The sequence below is a fragment of the Macrotis lagotis genome, chromosome 7 (genome assembly GCF_037893015.1).
Source record: "Macrotis lagotis isolate mMagLag1 chromosome 7, bilby.v1.9.chrom.fasta, whole genome shotgun sequence".
NCBI lineage: Eukaryota > Metazoa > Chordata > Mammalia > Peramelemorphia > Peramelidae > Macrotis > Macrotis lagotis.
This window is the reverse complement of record NC_133664.1, coordinates 8,526,231-8,545,152: the sequence shown is the minus strand read 5'-3', so window position 1 is coordinate 8,545,152 and position 18,922 is coordinate 8,526,231. Positions and strand designations below refer to the sequence as shown.

The 18,922-nt window shown below is 45.2% G+C and overlaps 1 protein-coding gene across 1 annotated transcript in view; it reads right to left on the bottom strand.

Annotated features, from left to right (window-relative positions):
• The window catches only part of TSPAN13 (tetraspanin 13), a 28,238-nt gene extending 9,524 nt beyond the window's left edge, over nt 1-18,714 (bottom strand). Inside the window, exons 1-2 of the mRNA XM_074195420.1 lie at nt 18,615-18,714; nt 1,023-1,190 (exon numbers count right to left, since the gene is read on the bottom strand). Of these exons, the coding sequence (XP_074051521.1) occupies nt 1,023-1,190; nt 18,615-18,677 (231 nt within the window). The 5' untranslated portion in view covers nt 18,678-18,714. The remainder of the gene's footprint in view (nt 1-1,022; nt 1,191-18,614) is intronic.
• Between the last annotated feature and the right edge of the window lie 208 nt (nt 18,715-18,922).

Here is an 18,922-nt window from a genome sequence, read left to right as displayed (position 1 = left end):
GAGGCAGGCTGGTTCTTGAGCATCTGAACATGGGATCAGAGGTTCAGCATGAGAAGGGACCTCAGACTTCTCTAGGCCCAGTCCCTATTTTGACAGATCAGGAACAGGTTCACAGAGATGAAGTCTGCTGAAATGAATTCCATTGAATTGCTCAGTCATGGAGATCACGTGAGACTGAGATGGAATTGTAATAACTCCAAATCCGTTATTCTTTCCATGGCATCAGAAAACAATCAACCTCTGAACCCTTTCATCAAGCCTTTCCTTGAGGTTGGTGGCACCTAGCAGAGCTTTCCAGCATCCCAGGTCAGCTGCTCAGGCCACAAGGAAGCATTGCTGGAGGACTTCAGTAGATGTATTCTTTCTTTTTTTTAGGTTTTTTTGCAAGGCAAATGGGGTTAAGTGGCTTGCCTGAGGCCACACAGCTAGGTCATTATTAAGTGTCTGAGGCTGGATTTGAACCCAGGTCCTCCTGACTCCAGGGCCGGTACTTTATCCACTGCGCCACCTAGCTGCCCCAGTAGATGTATTCTTGTATATACTTGACCTCACTGGTTACTCACTTTTAAGGATATAATAATTATTTTAGAAAACTAATTTCTACTCGGAGGCAGAGTGACAACTGAGAGTCAGGAAGACCTGGTTTCAATTCTTGCCTTTGATAGATATTTTTAATGGAGTGATTATGGGAAATTTCCTCAGTCAATAATCTCAGAACATTACTACCTTCTTATAAGCAATGTATTCCTACACATTTGTGACCATATCAATGTGGGTGCTCCCTCCAACAGATGGCAACAGGGTGACTCCAATGGATTATGAAATATTAATCAGCATCAATAGAGACAATTCCCATCCCAGGACTTCCCCACAACAATGAACTCACAAATCTAGAAAAAAAACCTATTTAAGAATTCCGTTAAGCACATTTTTTTACAACAAATGAGGGACATAAAAAATGGAAAAGCAAAAACAAAGAACTGCCTCCCCCAAGAAAACCCCACATTGTCCCCAAAGGATACAAAGAACAACAACACCTGGTGATGCTTCACAGCACCAATCAGTCCCACCAAGGCAATCAGAAAGAGGAAGATGCCAACAGCGATGACCACACCAACCACCCGAAGGCTAGAGATGAGGCCAAAGCCAATTCCCCAGGCAGCAATTCCAATCAGCAACAGGCTCACCAACTGCAACAAAAAACAGGGTGAGAAGAAGAAATGACATGGAGTTAGATGACAACTCAAACAACACAAAGATAACAACGAAACAAACCCGGCCCTTGAGGAACTTTAATTCTACAACATTCTAGAAGAGCACTAGTGTTGAACAGGGTTAATATGGCAAAATCAGTCTCTTCCCTAGGAAAAGGAATACACAATCATCGTAGAATCACAGATCATGAGCTAGATAAGGAGACTGAGACCAGTGGTAAATAAGTGAATCTAATCTCACTTTTACCACATCCTTTCTAAATCACTGGGCCTCAGTTTCCTGATCTGTTAAGATGATAGGATTGAATGTGATGATCTCTACAAACTCTTTCAGCTCTCAACAGCTGAATTAGATCTCAATCTAGGCTCTGGGACTCCTGCTAGGCCAACAGAAGAGATCTTTTTTCTAGTTAAATATAGCACTTCCCAAATCATGCAGACTTTTAAAAATTAACAGGAAAAGGGAAAAAATATAAAATATAAAATAAAATATAAAGTTGCTCTTTGTGTTTAATGCACGTTAATTGTGTTTCCACCAATTATGTTTCTGAGCTGAGGAATCCCTGACTATTGACGGGAAGTCAGCTTGGCTCTTCACTCACCATTTTCGCTGTCACTTCCCTTGGCCTCAGGATAGAGCAGCATCATTGGCTCTGAGCAGGGAGAATGGGTAATGATTTTTGGAGACCTACAAACCCAGTGACTAAAAAACTAAGTCCTTCAGTGTGATGCACTAGAAATGCAAGATTGAGTTTGGAGAATGTGATCTAGTTAAGATGATGATGGAAGGGCAGAGTCTGATAGACACAGAAAGGAAGGGCCTAAGGTTTTTAAATAGGAGATTTTATGAAAAAGCCTACTGAAAAAGTCTAGAGATGTTATCATTATTGAAGTGTCCAATACAACAAACTCTTGTTTGACATTGGTCAAAAATGCTAGGTAAACAAAATAACCCCTGCCCTCAGGAGGCGTGCATTCTCCCCAGGAAGAGTGTGTATATAGAGAGAGAAAAGGAAGAGATAGTATATTTACAGGAAAAACAAAGTGAACTAGGGGTTAGGAAGAGCATGACCCAACAGGAGGTTGAGAGAAGACCTCCCATAGAAGGTGGCAATATCTGGAAGAAACCATTTTAAGTAGGGCACTTTTTTTTTCCCTAGACCAATGAGCTCTGATCCACATTCATAGTATTTTCAATAGTGAGCCCTTAGGAGATGACTGGTCTTAAAATCCGGGTCAAAGCAGATGACAATTTATCATCTCCAACTTTTTTGCCTTTGGATTTGATCCAAGAGATGCACTGCAGGAATCTTACAGAAACTAATATGATCTGAACCCCCAGGTTTACATTAACAAACTTCTATGACACTTTTTAGGAACCATTGTTGAGGATCAGGAAACTGGAAACATTATATTAATATCTTCTTATAAGTGATGTATTCCTATACATTTGTGACCGTATCAATGTGGGTGCTCCCTCCGACAGATGGCAACAGGGTGACTCCAATGGATTATGAAATATGTGGGCTGCAACTGCAGTGTACTTCCCAAAGATTGGCATGGGTGGGGGGAGAGACTACTGAGGGATCCTCTTCATTTTTTCCAGAAATCACTAGAATACAATCTGTTCCAATCTGTCTAACATTGACCCCACAATTTGCCACATGACCAGTAGTCCATATTTTTAACTCATTCATTTCTTTGACGATGTAATTTTCCTCAGGTTGTCCTTACTGTACCCTTCCAATTCCTAATATGGCCCTATTTACTTACCCTTGGGAGGGTGTTCATCTTGAACAATTCCAGGACTAGAATGTTCCATGATTCAAAATCATACATTCCTTCTTATAATTTAAAAATGGAAAACAAAATTCATAATCTAAAATAATCTAAAAATAATCTAAAAAACCAAAATCTAAAAATGTAAAGTTTTCAAAATGTGAGTCCGGGGAAAGTCCCCCACCCAAAATTTTGCCTGCTGAGATTGTTCTCTAAAACAAGGGGAAGAAGGAATAACCAAAGTTCCTCTAACCAAAGGGACTTTATCAGCTTTTATTTGGGTTCAGACAGAAAGAATTCATCAATATGGGGATGCATGCTTCCTTAGTGTAATGTTCAGCTTTTATGTACTGTTTTTGGAGTGGACTGAGATCAAGGCTAAGCCCCCAGCTTTCTAAGGTGATTTACACATTTACCCACTAGGATGAAGAGGGATGGAATAGAAAATCATAATATAAGTCACTGGTATTAAAACAGAAATCAACTCATTTCTTTAAATTCCTTTGCAAATGTTTTTTTTTTTTTTTAAAGAGTCCTCCCAACTTCGCTGTCAATGATATCTATGTTCAGGAAATCCTAGTCTCATGATTTCTTCCTTATGAAAACTCTTCCACCTGTCACTTCCCCTTCATTTTTTACCAAAGTTACACGATGGGTCACGTCACTCATGTCACACATACAAGAACCTCCTCACTGGTCTCCCTAATTCTAGATTGTCCTAACACCCATTGTCACAGAGACACGGCCCAGGTATTGTTTATTCTTTATTCAGTTTGGTTTGTTTTGCCTGATTGTTTGATGAGGTCTAATGAAGGAGAAGCCTAGAGTGGAAAGTCAGCAAGTCCTGGGAGACTATTGCAAAAAGCCACCAGTGCAGTCTTCCTAAAATGACTATTTTAGGACCGTATCTAAACTCTGTTTTAAAAAAAAATAGCCCTAGCTTGCCATAGTTCCTCTACCTGATATAGAATGTTCTTTCACTCCATCTCACATGACCAAGGAAGGTAACAGGATCACAAAAGACCCACCCCCATTCAGTCTATCTCCCCTTGAACTCCTCTGCCATGCTAAGCAGATGAATATTCTCTCTATGGCACAAGTCCCATTCTCATCCCCACCTTCACATATTGCCCCCTCCAACTGCTTCATGGAATCCCCTTCACCAATCAAATCCCATTTCTCTTTCAAGGCCCAGCTGAAATCTATCCAGTTTCCCTGATGATTCAAGCATTCAGCCATCCTAGGCCTTGTCTCTGAAGTGTGACACCAACCCTTGACCTGGAACACCCATGTCACACCATTTGAATTGTCCTGTAATATTGCTTTAATGGTTCTAAGCTCTTTCCGAGGTACGAACGTTACTTCCACATTTGGGTCGAAAGCTTCTTCAGAATCAGAAAAATTTTGACATTTATAACCCTCTACTGATCTACAACAGAGAGAAACACATGGGAGGCACACCAAAAATGTAGTTTTCTATACTTTTTGTTGCTCTTAAATCATCCAGTCATGCTCTTAGGGGCCTGTAGATCACAGCATACCAACACTGCCCATTGGGTTTTCTTGGCAAAGAAAAAGGAGCGGATTGCCATTTTTTTTTCCTCCAGAAGATTAAGGCAAACAGACGTGACTTGCCTAGAGTCACACAGCTACTACATTTCTGGGGCCAGATTTGAACTCAGGTACTACTATACTAAATACTGAAATACTCCCATTATAGGAATTCCCTTCACATGTCATGTGGTAGAAAAATCCTGGATAATAGTTCAATGCACTGAAAAGTTAAGTAGTTTGCCCAGGGTGACACAGCTAGTAAATATTAGAGTTGGGGTTCCAATCCAATTTTTAATGATTCTAGCCACTACCCCCAGCTTGCCATATTTTAAATCTGAGATCATTAAAGTTCCAAGATTGCTGTTAAACAATTTTATCAATGCTTTGAATAAAGACATGGGCAGCATGCTAGTCAGGTTTTTGGATGACACCAAACTAGGAAAGATAATTAGCACACCAGTTGACAGAGTCAGGAGTGAAAACAGTCTTGAGAGGACAAGGTATGAGTCAAATCTAACAAAATGAAATGGAAAAAAAGAGAAATTTAAAGTCATTCAACTGAGTTCAAAAAAAGCCAATTTCTCAAATTCAAAATGGCAAATAAATTAAATAGTTTGGAAAAAAACTGTAAGATTCACTGGACTGTATGTGTATGGAACCAAGGCTATGATAAGGAGTCCAAGAAAGCCAATGTGACCATAAAGACCATTAAATGAGAGATATTCAATCCCTCAGTTTCTTAGCATTCTCAACATTTCCTCCTTGTATTTTCTGCTGAAGAGTTAGTGATGCTATGGCTCTCGACTATGAATCTGTGTATTCTGAAGCTATTTTTTTTAGGTTTTTGCGAGGCAAGTGGGGTTAAGTGGCTTGCCCAAGGCCACACAGCTAGGTAATTGTTGAGTGTCTGAGGTGGGATTTGAACTCAGGTACTCCTGACTCCAGGGCTGGTGCTCTATTCACTGTGCCACTGAGCCACCCCAAGGCTATTTTTAAATCACTGTTTTGGAATGTCTATTTCAGCATTAAAATACCTACAAAATGGTGGTTTACATTTCTAGGTCATCCTATTAATGCCTCCCATTCAAAGTATAGCACCTGTCTCATTTCAAGCCTACCTCTAACCATCATTTTGATATTGTTTCTATGGGAAACTCCATTACAAGAATTTCTAGCATGGGATGTTTTCCCCAGTATAAGAGATGCTCCTAGGACCCTTGAAGGAAGTAACAATAAGGACACACAATGGAGGAAAACAAAAATGAAAGAAGAAATGAGGAAGAGCAGGGCTGAGCAGACAGTCCAAAGTATCAGAGTAGGAACCTAATAAAGGCTCAGTAATTTGCTGATCGCATTGCAATGAGAAAAACACTAAGAGTTAGAAAAATCATGTTCAGACATGGCTATAGCAGGGCATTTGAGGGGGAAAGGGAAAGGGGGACTAGAGTTCAAATCCCATCCCTAACACTTTCTACATTTGGATGTTGAGCAAATCAGGTCCCCTCTTCAGGTGTTGGTTTTTCTCATCTGATTAAAAAAAACTTCAAACATTGTCATATGACCTGCCAATGCATCCTAAGGACTCCGGGGCCTTGCCATCCACCCTACAGCTAAAACTTCTCTTAATTGGAATGTGGCTACTTGAGGGCAGGGTTGATCTTTCCTATTTTCATCCCCCTGGTGCTCTGTTCAGTGCTGGGCCATAATGAAATATTGGATGAATACCTCTTCACTCAGTCATGGGCTAGATGACCCCTTTGGCCCTTCCAGTTTTAAAGCTAAGATTCCTTGAAAGATACTAATTATATGACCCTCGGCAAGGCAGTTCAGCTCTTGAAATCTCCTCTTTCTCCCTCTTCCAACAGAGATCAGCATTTTCTCTACAACTCCAGGGTCTTAGCTAACTACACCACTGAAAAGTGAAATGACCTTTCTACTATCACACAACCAAGATACTGCAGAAATGGGTGTGGAACCCTGATCATCCTGGCTCTTGAACCACTAATCCATGCTGCCTCTTCACAGACAGGAAAGGGTTACACAAATGTCAGAGCTTATTAACGTTCTCCAGAGGCAATAGAAAAGACAGCTCTCTAAGCCCATCACTGCCCAGGTGTTCCAGAGTGGGAAAGTACGAAGCAAATGGTAATGGGCAGCTAGGTAGTGCAGTGGATAGAACACATGAAGACCTGAGTTCAAATCTTGCCTCAGATACACTGACTATGATGACCTTAGGTACTTAACCTTGTTTGCCTCAGTTTTTTCCATGTGTAAAATGAACTGGAGATGGAAATAGCAAACCATTTCAACATCTTTACCGACAACAACAGGCAAACAATTCTGGTAGGTCTTCCCATATGGTCCTGGCATGCTGCCAGGGAACCAATCAGACAATAATTAAAATGGATAAAGTTTCAACAATGTATACCTTTTTTAAAAAATCAATGTTGCAAAAAGGTTTCCACAACATAGCCTTATTGTTTGATTTAACGGAGTGCTAATATTCCCAGTTCAGCAGAGCACATCTCACTATATGATGTGAGCTTCACCAGTGTCGCCCAGAAATATCAACTTCATCTATTTCTGCCTGTAAAAGATGGGTAAGACTTCATTTGTCCTTACTGAGGAAAATAAATGGACCACGCTGAGTCCGCCTGACTGCTTGTTTAAAATAGATGTCATCTGAGCCAAGCTTATTCTCATTTCATAATTGAAAAGCTCAGTTCTTCAACTGAACGACACATTCTCAACAAAGGAACAAAAGGTCACCTTAGTTCAATGACAACATTTCCCTTATGAAATCAATTTTAATTGAAAGTAAATTTAGACCTATGATGAATGGCTTCCTTCCTTTGGAAGGTGGAATTCTAATAAAACAGATTATAGGTCTGTTCACTTGCACTGAGTTGCATTTCTCCAAAGCAGGAAGCACCAACCTTTCCTGTTTTCTTTTGGAAACAAAGAAAAGCTAATGAAATAAACTCAGAGAGAACAAGGGCTTAGATGAGGAACTGGACAAAGCATAAAAGTCTATACAGAGCATTTTGTTTCCGCTCAAGTAAGTCCCCAAAGCTGGAAACTATGCGGGTCCCTGAGAAAATAACGATAACAACAATGATCACGATGACGATGACATTTCCACAGTGTTTACCTTTTTACCAGTCACTGAGCCAAGTCCTGTACAAGTGCCGTCTCACTTGCAATAAAAATTCAGGAAATATGAAATAGTGACTAAAATGGGGGAGGGGGGGAAGTTACTGGAATTCCTAGATTGCCAGAATCAAAGGGTTCGGAACCAGAAAGGATCCTTCCATTCACTGTTGTTGCTGTTGTTCAGTCATTTCGGTTGCCCGGCTCTCTGCAGTTTCCTTGGCAAAGATATAGGAATGATTTGCTATTTCCTTCTCTAATTCATTTTGTAGCTTAGGAGACTGAGGTAACCAAGGGTAAAGTGACTCGCCCAGGGCCAGAGAGTAAGTTTCTGAAGCCAGATTTGAACACATTCATTGTATAGAGGGGGAAACCAGAGAGGCATAATACACGCATAATTTGAATCCAAGTCCTCTGCCTCCAGAGTCAGTCCTGATTCCCCTGAGCCACAAAGTCTTCCTAAACTGTTTATTATTGTTAGTATTATTACTTTGGTGAGGCAATCAAGGTTAAGTGAAGCTGAAGTCTTCTTGGAAAAGAGATCAGACTGGTTTTCTATCTTCATAGCTGTCTTCTCTTCTCAGACTGAGGTCGGAGGAAATCTCCCCATAGGGCTCTGACAATGCTCAGGGCCAACTCCTGAAGCTATCAAACCTCCTGTGACCGGACCCTCCTTGGAACATGCCAACGCGTTACAGGGGTCATCTCAAACATTTAAAATCAAGTGGAAAAGCATCACTCCCTTTTGAGCAGCTAGTTTTGTAAATTTTGTAAATTTGTAAAGATTATCTCACTGGATTTTCCCAACGACCTGTGAGGCCGGCGGTGCTATTACTATTATCCTGCTCTTCTTTCTCCTCTTCCTCCTTCTCCTGCAATACTAGTACTAGTACTAGTACTACTACTTTTACTACTGCCACTACTTCTGCTACTGCTACTCTACCACTGTTTCTGCTGCTGCTGCTGCTGCTGCTGCTACCACTATCACAACCACTACGACCACTTCTTATTTCCATTTTACAGATGAGAAAATTGAGACCCAGAAACATGAAAATGACTTGCCAGCTCAATAATAATGCAAAATTTTGTAATATAAAACTATAACCATATCATCATAGGTAGAGATATCAGCATGACTGGGGAGCAGGGATAGAATGAATTTCATTTCACATCCATTCTGTATAAATCCCCGGTATTTCTTTCTGTTTAGAGAACAGAGAAAGAGGGTTGTTTTCCGTTCACTTCAGTAAATCGGTAGTAATTGTCTTCTACGTAATGCTTAACTCTGAGCATATAAATTAAAAACTCCTGCCATCCAGGAGGTAACAATCTAATGGAAGGGGGAAGAATTCCATATACAAACCTTTTGCTGCAGTGTACCTTATATCGTGGAGCACATCACATCCCATATAATCCACAGTAAGAAGACCCAGAATGCAATTTTCTGTTTGCATCAAATATTATTCCAAAAAGAGGTCCATCAGCAAGGATTGACTTTGAAACAATTGCCCCCAGCATGGCAGCCTCTGGTTGGGTCTCCAGAGGTCATTCAACCTCCTTCTTAGATCATGAAGTAGATTCAGCCTTGCAAATTGCTGAGAATGGGAACATTTTGGAGCAAATTAGAGGCTTTCAGAATTATAGATGTCACATATCTGCTCATCCAAGCTATTTATTTTGTAGATAAGGAAACTGAGGTCCAGCAAGATCAAGACCATAGTAGGCAATTGACTAGGATTTGAATTCGGCTCCACTGACTCCAAATTCAACATTTTTTCAACTTCGTTATTCTACCAACAAATGACTGATTATCATCCCTGCTTTTTCCACCCACTTAATTCTATGTTTAATGTTGTAGATGTGAAAACTAGCATCATGACTAATATTTAAGGAGAATGCTAATTTGCAAGAGACCCTACAAACATTATCACACAAGGGCTGTGCAGGCTGCAGCTTCATAGAGCCACAGGTGAGAGAGCTGGGTGACAGCTGAGACCAAGGGTAGATGGGGAGCCTTCACCCCAGAGGGGCTAGTCCTCCCTGAACATCCCAAGCACCGCCTCAGACCCTTAATAATGCTAAAAACAAGGCAACAACTACCATTTATTTAGGCTTCAAGGCTAACAAAGGCACATACAAATATATGGATATAAATATGCATATGCATCAATGCACACATGTATGGAGTATAAGTCTAATTACAACCTCCAGGTTTTTTACCTTCAGAGTCATTTCCAAATCTCTTCATTAGCTGATGGCAGTTTTACACTAAGAGTTACCCATATCATTAAAGTCCAACGCTAGACCCAAAATTAACCAATCAGACAAAAACTTCCTATAAGGTTCTGCCAACATCTCTTGTCACTCTCCTATACCCTGTGTAGAAGGGTTTTTACCCCTGTGTCTTCAAGGTCTTGTCTAGGAATCCATCCCCAGGTAGAATCCATGTGAATTTAAGTATAGGGAGTTGTACTTTTTAGCCTGTCCTGAAAAGCCAGGGACCATGAAGGACTCCTTCCCACAACCAGGTTAGGTCTAGAAAGTTGTGCTAATAGTGACAATAAACATAGTCCTTTTTTTGGACAAAGCAATGGGGTTAAGTGACTTGCCCAAGGCCACACAGCTAGGTAATTATTAAGCGTCTGAGTCTGGATTTGAACTCAGGTCCTCCTGACTCCAAAGCCAGTGCTCTATCCACTTTGCCATCTAGATGCCCCCAACAATAAACAGACTTTTAACCCAAATGGAACAGTTGCTCTTTCAGTTGAACCGCATCCTCACTGCCTATTCCCCCATCCCAGAGAAGCAAGATCCACGACCTGGGCAGAATTAAAACAATTCTGCTGAGAATCTAGCTAATATACAGACCACTTCAAGACCCACAAAGTGTTTACCAGAAAGCCCCTCTGGCACAATGCCTCATCCAAGGCAGGCATTGAAATAAATGCTTATTCAACCAATTGCCAATCTCATTCAAGCCAAACAGCTTTGAACTTAAAATCAGAAGGGGCCTGAGATTAAATCCCACCTTACTAGCCAAGATGAGCACATCTATCTTTGTCTTTCTGCATCTGAAGCTACCAAATCACAGAGGAATAGCTATATCTATTGGTGGAGGGAGTTCCCCCACCAGCAGTTCCCTCCTCCTATGAAATCACAGATTGTTGTGATATAATCAAAATAATGAACATTTATCATGTGACTTATTCAGTTACTTCAATAACTTTTCCATCTATCATCTGAGCAAAGTTTTGTCTTGATTTTACAGATGAGGAAACTGGGGCTCAGAGAGGAGGCAGGGCTTGCTCAGGGGTCACCCAGAAACAGAATGTGAGCCAAGAGTTTCCCTGTCTGTCCACTAGGCTATACTGACCTTTTCAAGAGTTACCTCAGTTGAGTTAAACAGCTGCTGCATTGCTCACATTTTTGAAATCCAAAATGGCAGGAATGGCAAGAAGCTTTGTTTGAATGTGAGCTGACTCAGAATGTGGTCCCTGAATAAGGTACTGGTCTGACCCACTCACTCATTTGTGATTAATCTGTAGGACATTCAAAGGTCTGACAAAGAGGCATCACCTTTCCTCCTGAAGGTCATCCTTCCAGCTGGTTACTCTACAGATCAGTAACTGGCTGGGGAAGATGGTGAGGGTAGTGGCCAGGAGATGAGCAGAAGCCTCACATTCCAGGCTTCCTGGGGCTTTAGGCTGATCTAGAAAGAAACTTCCCCTGATCCCAATAAAGTCACTCTCAGGAGTACTATTTTCACAGTAGCAACTGACTAGAAAAAAATCATTATTTTAGAGACCTGTTTAATCTCATATTTTAGAGGAAGGGGAAGGAAACAGTAGAATATACTATCAGTGACAGGCACTGTGATAAGAATTTGTTAAACTAGTTCATTGATCCTGTAGGTGTTATTATCCCTATGGTTTTTTTAGGGTGGGGGGGGTTGCAAGGCAATGGGGTTAAGTGGTTTGCCCAAGGCCACACAGCCGGGTAATTATGAAGTGTCTGAGACCAGATTTGAACCCAGAACCCATTCTGACTCCAGGGCTGGTGCTTTATCCACTACGCCACCTAGCTGCCCCTTATCCCTATGTTTATATGAGGAAACCGAGGCAAACAGAAACCGACTTGTCCAAGGTCACAAGGCCAATGGCTGGGTCCACATTTGAACTCAGGTCTTTCTGTTTCTAGACCCAGTATTCTATCTATTGAATCAGCATCTGCCTCCAAGGCAACCAAGGTTAAGTTACTTGCCCAAAGTCATACAACTAGTAAGTATCTGAGTCCAAATTTGAACTCAGGTCTTCCTAACTCCAGACCCATTATCCTATCCACTGAGTCACCAGCTGTCTCCTAATTAATTTATTAAGTATTTGAACACACACATACATACAGACATACACACCATGCACTTATATTTGTACAGAGTTTAATTTCCCTCTTTGCCCTGGCTGTATCCCTGCACCCTGCCATAGAAGGAATGCTCAATTTGGGGAGAGCCTGATTCAAATCCTGCCACAGCACTTATCTTGGACAAATAGCTTGATCTCTCTGAGCTTATTTTCTTATTATAAAATGGAGTCACAGACAATAAGATCAATAGCCCTTACCTCACAGGGTCAAAGGAAGAATGATATTTAACTCTTATTAGGAATCTATACTAAAAAACAAACAATCAAAGTTTCGATAGACCAAAGCTATCACCTCCTGCCATCAAACTGCAACTGAGACCAGGGCAAAGTTGGTAAGCCTGGCTATTGGCCAGCAGCCCACAGTCCACTCCCAGCCCCTCTTTAACTCCCTTCTGGTTTGATGGGACCTTTTGGAGCTGGAGCTCCCCAGCAGATCCCCGTGACGAAGCACCAGGAGAAGGCTTGTATCCTTTGGACTCTCCAGTCTCTTCCTCCTTCCTCAGTCTCCCCCCAAGCCTGAGTCTGACACCAGCTGTCCACCTTGCCCAAACTCCTGATGGTCAGTCCAGGCCGGGTTAGGGAGGGCAATCTGCTCCAGTCCTCTCCGGGGTCATTTCTTCTTCTTAGGCACTCCCATCCTCCAGCACTGTCCCTAGCAGCTTACAATGCTCATTCTCAAGGCTCTGCCTTCCTACTGGTCCCTCAGTTGTCCTGCATCTGCTCTGTCTAGACCCTGTAGCCACCGGCTACTTTCACGTTTTCTCCCACCCACCAGAATGTCCGCTCTTTGTACCTCCTTATTGTCTTTGACTGCTCGGTGCTTAGCCCAGTCCCTGGTCCACCATATCCAATGTCTGTTGCTGGATTAACTTAGAAAGAAATCTTATTAAAATCCTGCTCTTCTTGTTAGCTGCCCGATGGCAATAACAATTACAAAAGTGATTTCATGTCCTGCCTTCCTGAAGGTGCCCATAGTTGAGTCTGAACGACCCAATTTCTGTGCTTACCATTTTGTTTTTAGTTCATTCACCAAGGACAGGAGGGAGGTGGGGAAGTGCCGTTGTCTCCCCTCCCCCAAAGGGATCCAACCTGGGAAAGGGGCCAAGACGCCGGGCAAGCCTTGTTCCCAGATTCTCGGGATCCCAAGAGAACTTGGAATGCAATCAGCCACTTTCTATTCCCATCTCCTTGTTTCCCTAATGTCTTGCCCTGGATTGTTATCAACAGGCTAGGACAAAGGAGTCAAAGCACTAAGCTATTTGAGAGATGCCAGATTCATCTCCCTAATGTAGAGCTCTGCTCCTGGTATTCTCCTTCTTGCTGAAAAGCCTCCAGAGACTCTCTGGTCTCCAGAGCCCATCAATCATGGCAGTGGCAGAACTTTGGAGTAGAAAGGAGCCTTGAAGGTCCATGAGCCCAGATCTATCATTCCCTATGGCTGTCTGCCTTCCTTTTTCAAAGAGATCAGTGACATCCAAGGTGCTAAACAGGGATCTTCAAAGAACACAGGACAGTCAAGAGAAGGTGAGATTTGCAGTCACGGGGTCTGTGTTCAAATCTAGACCCTGTTCCTTAATACCATGACCTCAGGTGAGCAATTTCATGAAGTGGTTGGACTAGATGATCTGGAAAGTCCTTTCCAGTCCAAGTCTATGACCCTTTAAACTAGCCCCAACTTTCCTTCACTTCACAAAATCAATTTATCATGCCTATGTTATTTGCAGGGTGCTGTCTCTGTGGGGGAAGTTCATACAGTGACCTGGGATGGGAGAGGGGGTTGCAGGGAGGCAAGTCTGACTCTGACTCTGGACAGGACTTCCTCTACCCAGAATATAAATTCATGCACTCTCCTTACTCTTTAGAACCCCAGAGCGTGGCCCGGAGCAGATGCTGAATAAAAGTTGTTTGTTATTGTTTGGGAAGTGCCAACACACACACACACACACACACACACACACACACACGCACACACACACACACACATACACACACACACGTTGGCCAGCTCTCTAGGCTGACATTTTACAAATGAAGAAGCCGAAGTCCAGTCTGTGCTTAGGATGCCACAGGTGCCAAAATCAGACTTGAACCTAGGCCTTCACGACTCAGAAATCAGAACTCAAGTAGCCCCCAAACTCATACTAATAGAAACTCTTTGAGGACAGGCCCCATGTTGGATATGATCACGACAACACAAGCACCTGGATATTTGCTGAATGTGAGGAAGCACACCTATACTTGCTCAGAGACAGAAAAAGGTATTTATTTATGCCCCTGCACCCCCCCACCCCTGGGGGGGCATGTCCCTTTAGTGAGCCAAGGAGGCTTTTGAGTCATCATCAGAATCCATCAACTTGGATCCCCACAAAAGCCATACTCTGTGCTACAGAAATTGGAATGTCTGAGCTCAAAAATGTGCATTTTTAAAATGAAATATTAAAAATTGTCCTGAATTGAACCTTTCTCCTGCTTCCATCAGAGCATTTGGAGACAACACCAGGATTCAAATCATGATCATCACTTAGAAAAGGCAGCTGACTCTCCTGCCTCCCTCCACTGCCATCACCAGAACCAAAGCAGGGAGGAAGAAACACGAGGTGCTGGGGCCAAGGAGAGGAGAAGGAAGACTGGAACCCAAAAGGATATGGGTTCTACTCCTGGCCTTGCCAATCCAGATTTGGCTGGCCTTACCCAAATCCATTCTTTTCTCCAGATCTCAGTTTCCTTAACCTTAATTTTAACTTTAAATGAAGGATTCAATGCTCTCTCTCAAAACTTCTTGCCAAGTCTCTCACTATGATCCTAAGAACTACATAAAGATAATATTTTCTAAAAATGTTGATGTTCTCAAGTTTTTAAATCATTAAATTATTTTCAATGGATGTTGTGATTTCCCCTGCCTTAAACTTTATCTCTTGTTTGTAAGGCAGGATTAGGAGGGTGGTAATTCACCTATTTTTTTCTTTTTTCTTTATCATCAAACTGTAATTCTTTATTAAGTGCTGAGGATTTCGGGTCCTGTTCTGTCCTCTTATCCAACCCTACCTTTTTTTTTTGTTTAGATTTTGGCAAGGCAATGAATGGGGTTAAGTGACTTGCCCAAGGCCACACAGCTAGGTAATTATTAAGTGTCTGAGATCGGATTTGAACCCAGGTACTCCTGACTCCAGGGCCGGTGCTTTATCCTTTGCGCAAGGCTACCTTTCTTAATAGCTAAGCACTTCTCTACCCCCACCTCCACCTCCTCAGTCACTGAGCACTTGAGTTCAGTATTCTCCTGTCATTTCAAAGATATGACCACAATCCCACCTGACATTTTCAAATTGCTCCCTGCCTCAGTTTATCTCACAAATACCCCTATAGTGACATTTCCTAAAAACTGATCCCTCTAAAAACAGCTTCTCCACTTATGGGGGGGGGGTGCTAAATAATCAATCAAACCCTTCGTAGCTAAGCAGCTCCCCCATACAGTGCCTCAATCTGACAATAGTCCTTGTAACCCCAGGCCCTCTCGTTTCTCAGAGGCCGCCCCAGACTAGGGTTTTCAAATGATCAAGAGAAAAGTTAAGAGGAGTTGCGCCTTGAATCCCTGAACTGGATCCTGTGACAGATGGCTTCTGCTCATCCCATGAGGTGTTCTGTTTCAGAAATTTGACCCTCACACTGTTACTGTTTACCAATCTAGAATGTTCAAGCTCATGTTTAGAACAGAATAAGCAGTCCCACGGCTCCGATAAACTCCAGAAGCCTATGCCACATGTCAGGGTGCTGCTTGCTGACTGCCACCGGCTCTGTTCCCATGTGGATGTTGGGCCCAAGCTGACTCAAAGACCTCGGGGTCCGGAACATTTTCCCTCCTTGTTCTGTGCTCTAAAGAGTGAAAAATCTGAATTCTAAATTCTTGGTTTAAGTTGAGAAATAGCGAATGTCAGCTGATCTGCGGCTTAATCCCAGCATCCTACAAAGGGCCTGGCATGACATGCTACAAAACTGCTAAAAATATCTCATAGATACACTTGAGCCCACCCAGAACCGTAGCAGGAGATTTTGAGCCGAGGGACCAGAGTTCAGATCTCAGCTCCACACTTACTCCATACCGGTTCTTAAATTTCCTCCTCTATAAAATGAGGACAAAGGGCCAGAAGACACAAAGGACACTTTCTGGCTCATCAGCTAATCTGGTGTAGGGACTGGCCAGCTGATTTTCCAAGGGCTGATTTTGTCGTTGTCTCCTCTTAGATGGCCCCTAGCATCCCAGAAGACCTCGAACCATTGATCTAAATGTCTCCAGAAGGGTTACGGACTGGGGCTTCAGTTTCCAGCTCTGCCCTCAAACTCGGGGCTTTGCTGTGGTGGTTTTGTTTTATTTTTCTAGAAGTTGGACTCCCTTGAAGCACATAAAGGAAATCTCTGTCTGATTCCTGCCCAGAAGGTAGAAAAAGGATTAAAGATCCCTCCACCCCCACTCCTTCCAATCATTCAACAATCTATCCTGGCTCTGCAGAAGGCTGCCCGGAACTACAAAGGAGGAGGCGGGCCCAGAGCTGCCATAAAGAAAGGATTCTGACCCTAGCCTGGCCTCCTCCTGCATCCAGCTCCCTCAAAAGGGTGAAGGAAAGTGTTCTCTCTGTGGCTCTGGTGAGCCTTCAGGGACTGACGCCACTGATTATGGAAGCAGTGAAGGTCTGGCAGCAGAAAGTTCAGTCTGTCCTGACCCCAGGGACTCAGGTATGCCCTGACTCACTTCTAAGAGGCAAGATAGAGTGGGGAACAGACATGACCTCCTCATCTATAAAATGAGGATATTAATAATGCCACTCAGATGGGGGCTGTGAGAATCAGTTATGCCTATGAGACCCATTTCTGATTTTTAACGCTGATGTGACTGGACAAATCATAAAATGCTTTGGCCTTCCTCTCAGAGCAATCTTTTAAATGGATGAAATGTACAGATAGCAGAGGCAACCGGTTATATTAAAAATGGAAGAGAAAGGGGAGAAATAAGTATTTCTATAGAGCCTACTCTGTACCAGTCACTGGACCAGGCACTTTCTGCTTTTAAATTCACGGACGCACATGAAAAATGCCCGCCCTGTGCAAAACGCCAGCTCCTACGATGTCCTTCTCCTCCCCTCCTGCCGTGAGAATTATGTTTTTCATCTTCCTTTTCTCCAATCTATTCCTGTGCAATCCAGATGGAAGTTGCTCTGCATCGCCTGGTTTCCATGCAATGCGCTGCAGAGAGGATAGAGGGCTGCCTTTTGTCTGCTTCAGCTCATCCTTTGTGGGCTCGGCTCCCGGACAGCTCCCAGGGCAGAGCCGACATGGGCATGGCCCGTCACTAGCCCCCTCGGCACGGCTTCCCTGGTTTGGGGCAGGCTCCTACAGTCTGAAGGTCGCTGCCGCCTAGCATCTGGGCATCAAACTGGGCGTGCTCTCTTAAGAATATTCGGGCTTTTATATGAACCGGTGTCACCCGGTTCTCAGAGCCTTGCCGACGGCTAACTCTGGCCCCGACCTCAACCTTCAGGCCACTCTCGCCATTTCTTCCTTGGAATATCCATTTCCAAGAAAGAGGGGAGACGCAGATTAAAAAAGAAAGGGGATCAGCATGGCAGCTGGGCACTCCCCTTAAAGGGAGCAGCTCCAGGGCACGGGGGAGCGCACAGGCCCAAAGCCGAAGGATGAGCTTGTTCTCCCGGAACAAAACCCATTCTCCCTCGGCCTGACTCCCGACAGCAGCAGCCTGTCCCGGCTGCTTTTCCGCCCGTGTGCACCTTAAAGGACGGAGCTATTCTTCCCTCCCCACGCGCGGCTCTGCCGTGATGCCAAGTGGCAAGTGGCGGGCTGGCCGGGCTGGCTCCCCGAGCGGCCCTGCTGCACCCGGCTCCGTGGCACCAGGGAGCTGCCCCAAGCTTGGGGCACGGTGGAAGATGGTGGGGAGGTCCCGGGGTGGGGGGAGGCGGGGGCTCCGTGGCCCGCCGGGGCTCCCGGGGTGGGGGCTCCCCCCTTCGGGCGGCGCCGCCCCGGCTCCTGGGCTCCCCAACCTTGTCCCGAGCTCGGAACCGGCTGCTCGCCGAGGCGCCCCCTGGGCTGCCTGGTCCCGGGGCCAGAGGAGATGCGGCTGCAGCCTGGCCCCGGGGGCCCGGGCCGTCCGTCTGGCCCTCGGGCCTGGCCCCAGGGCGCAGGGGGCCTGAGAGCTGGGCGGGCCGGGGGCCGCGGGGCCGGCTGCTTCTGGGGGGGGGGGGCGTCCGCGGGCAGCACCTGAACTTGGGGCCTGGCCCCCACGCTGCCCCCCGGGCCGGGCCGCCGCCCCAGGCCCTTCTCCCCCCATCCGCGGCCGCGCTGTGGGGGCCCCGGGGGGTGGCAGGTGCGGGCCGGGGGCAGCCGGGGGCAGGGGCCAGGTGCGGGCCGGGGGCAGGGGTGGGCCGGGGGCAGGGGCGGCCCGGGGGCAGCCGGGGGCAGGGGCGGCCCGGGGGCAGGGCCGGGCCCCACTCACCGTGTAGAGCAGGTTGAGGGCGCAGAGGCAGCTCCGGGAGCAGCCGAAGCCTCCGCACACCATCCTGGCCGCCGCGGGCGCGGGCACCGGGCGCGGGCACGGCGCGGGCACGGCGGGGGCAGCGGGTCCGAGGCGGCGGCGCAGAAGGAGGAGGCGGCCCCGCCCCGCCCCGCCCCGCCCCCGGCCCCGCCCCGGCCCGGCCCCGCGCGCCCATAGGCCCGGGCGGCCCAGGTGAGCCAGGCGGGGGGCGGGGCCTCCTCGGGGAGGGGGCAGGGGGAGGGGGAGGGGGCGGGGGTCCCCTTCTCTCG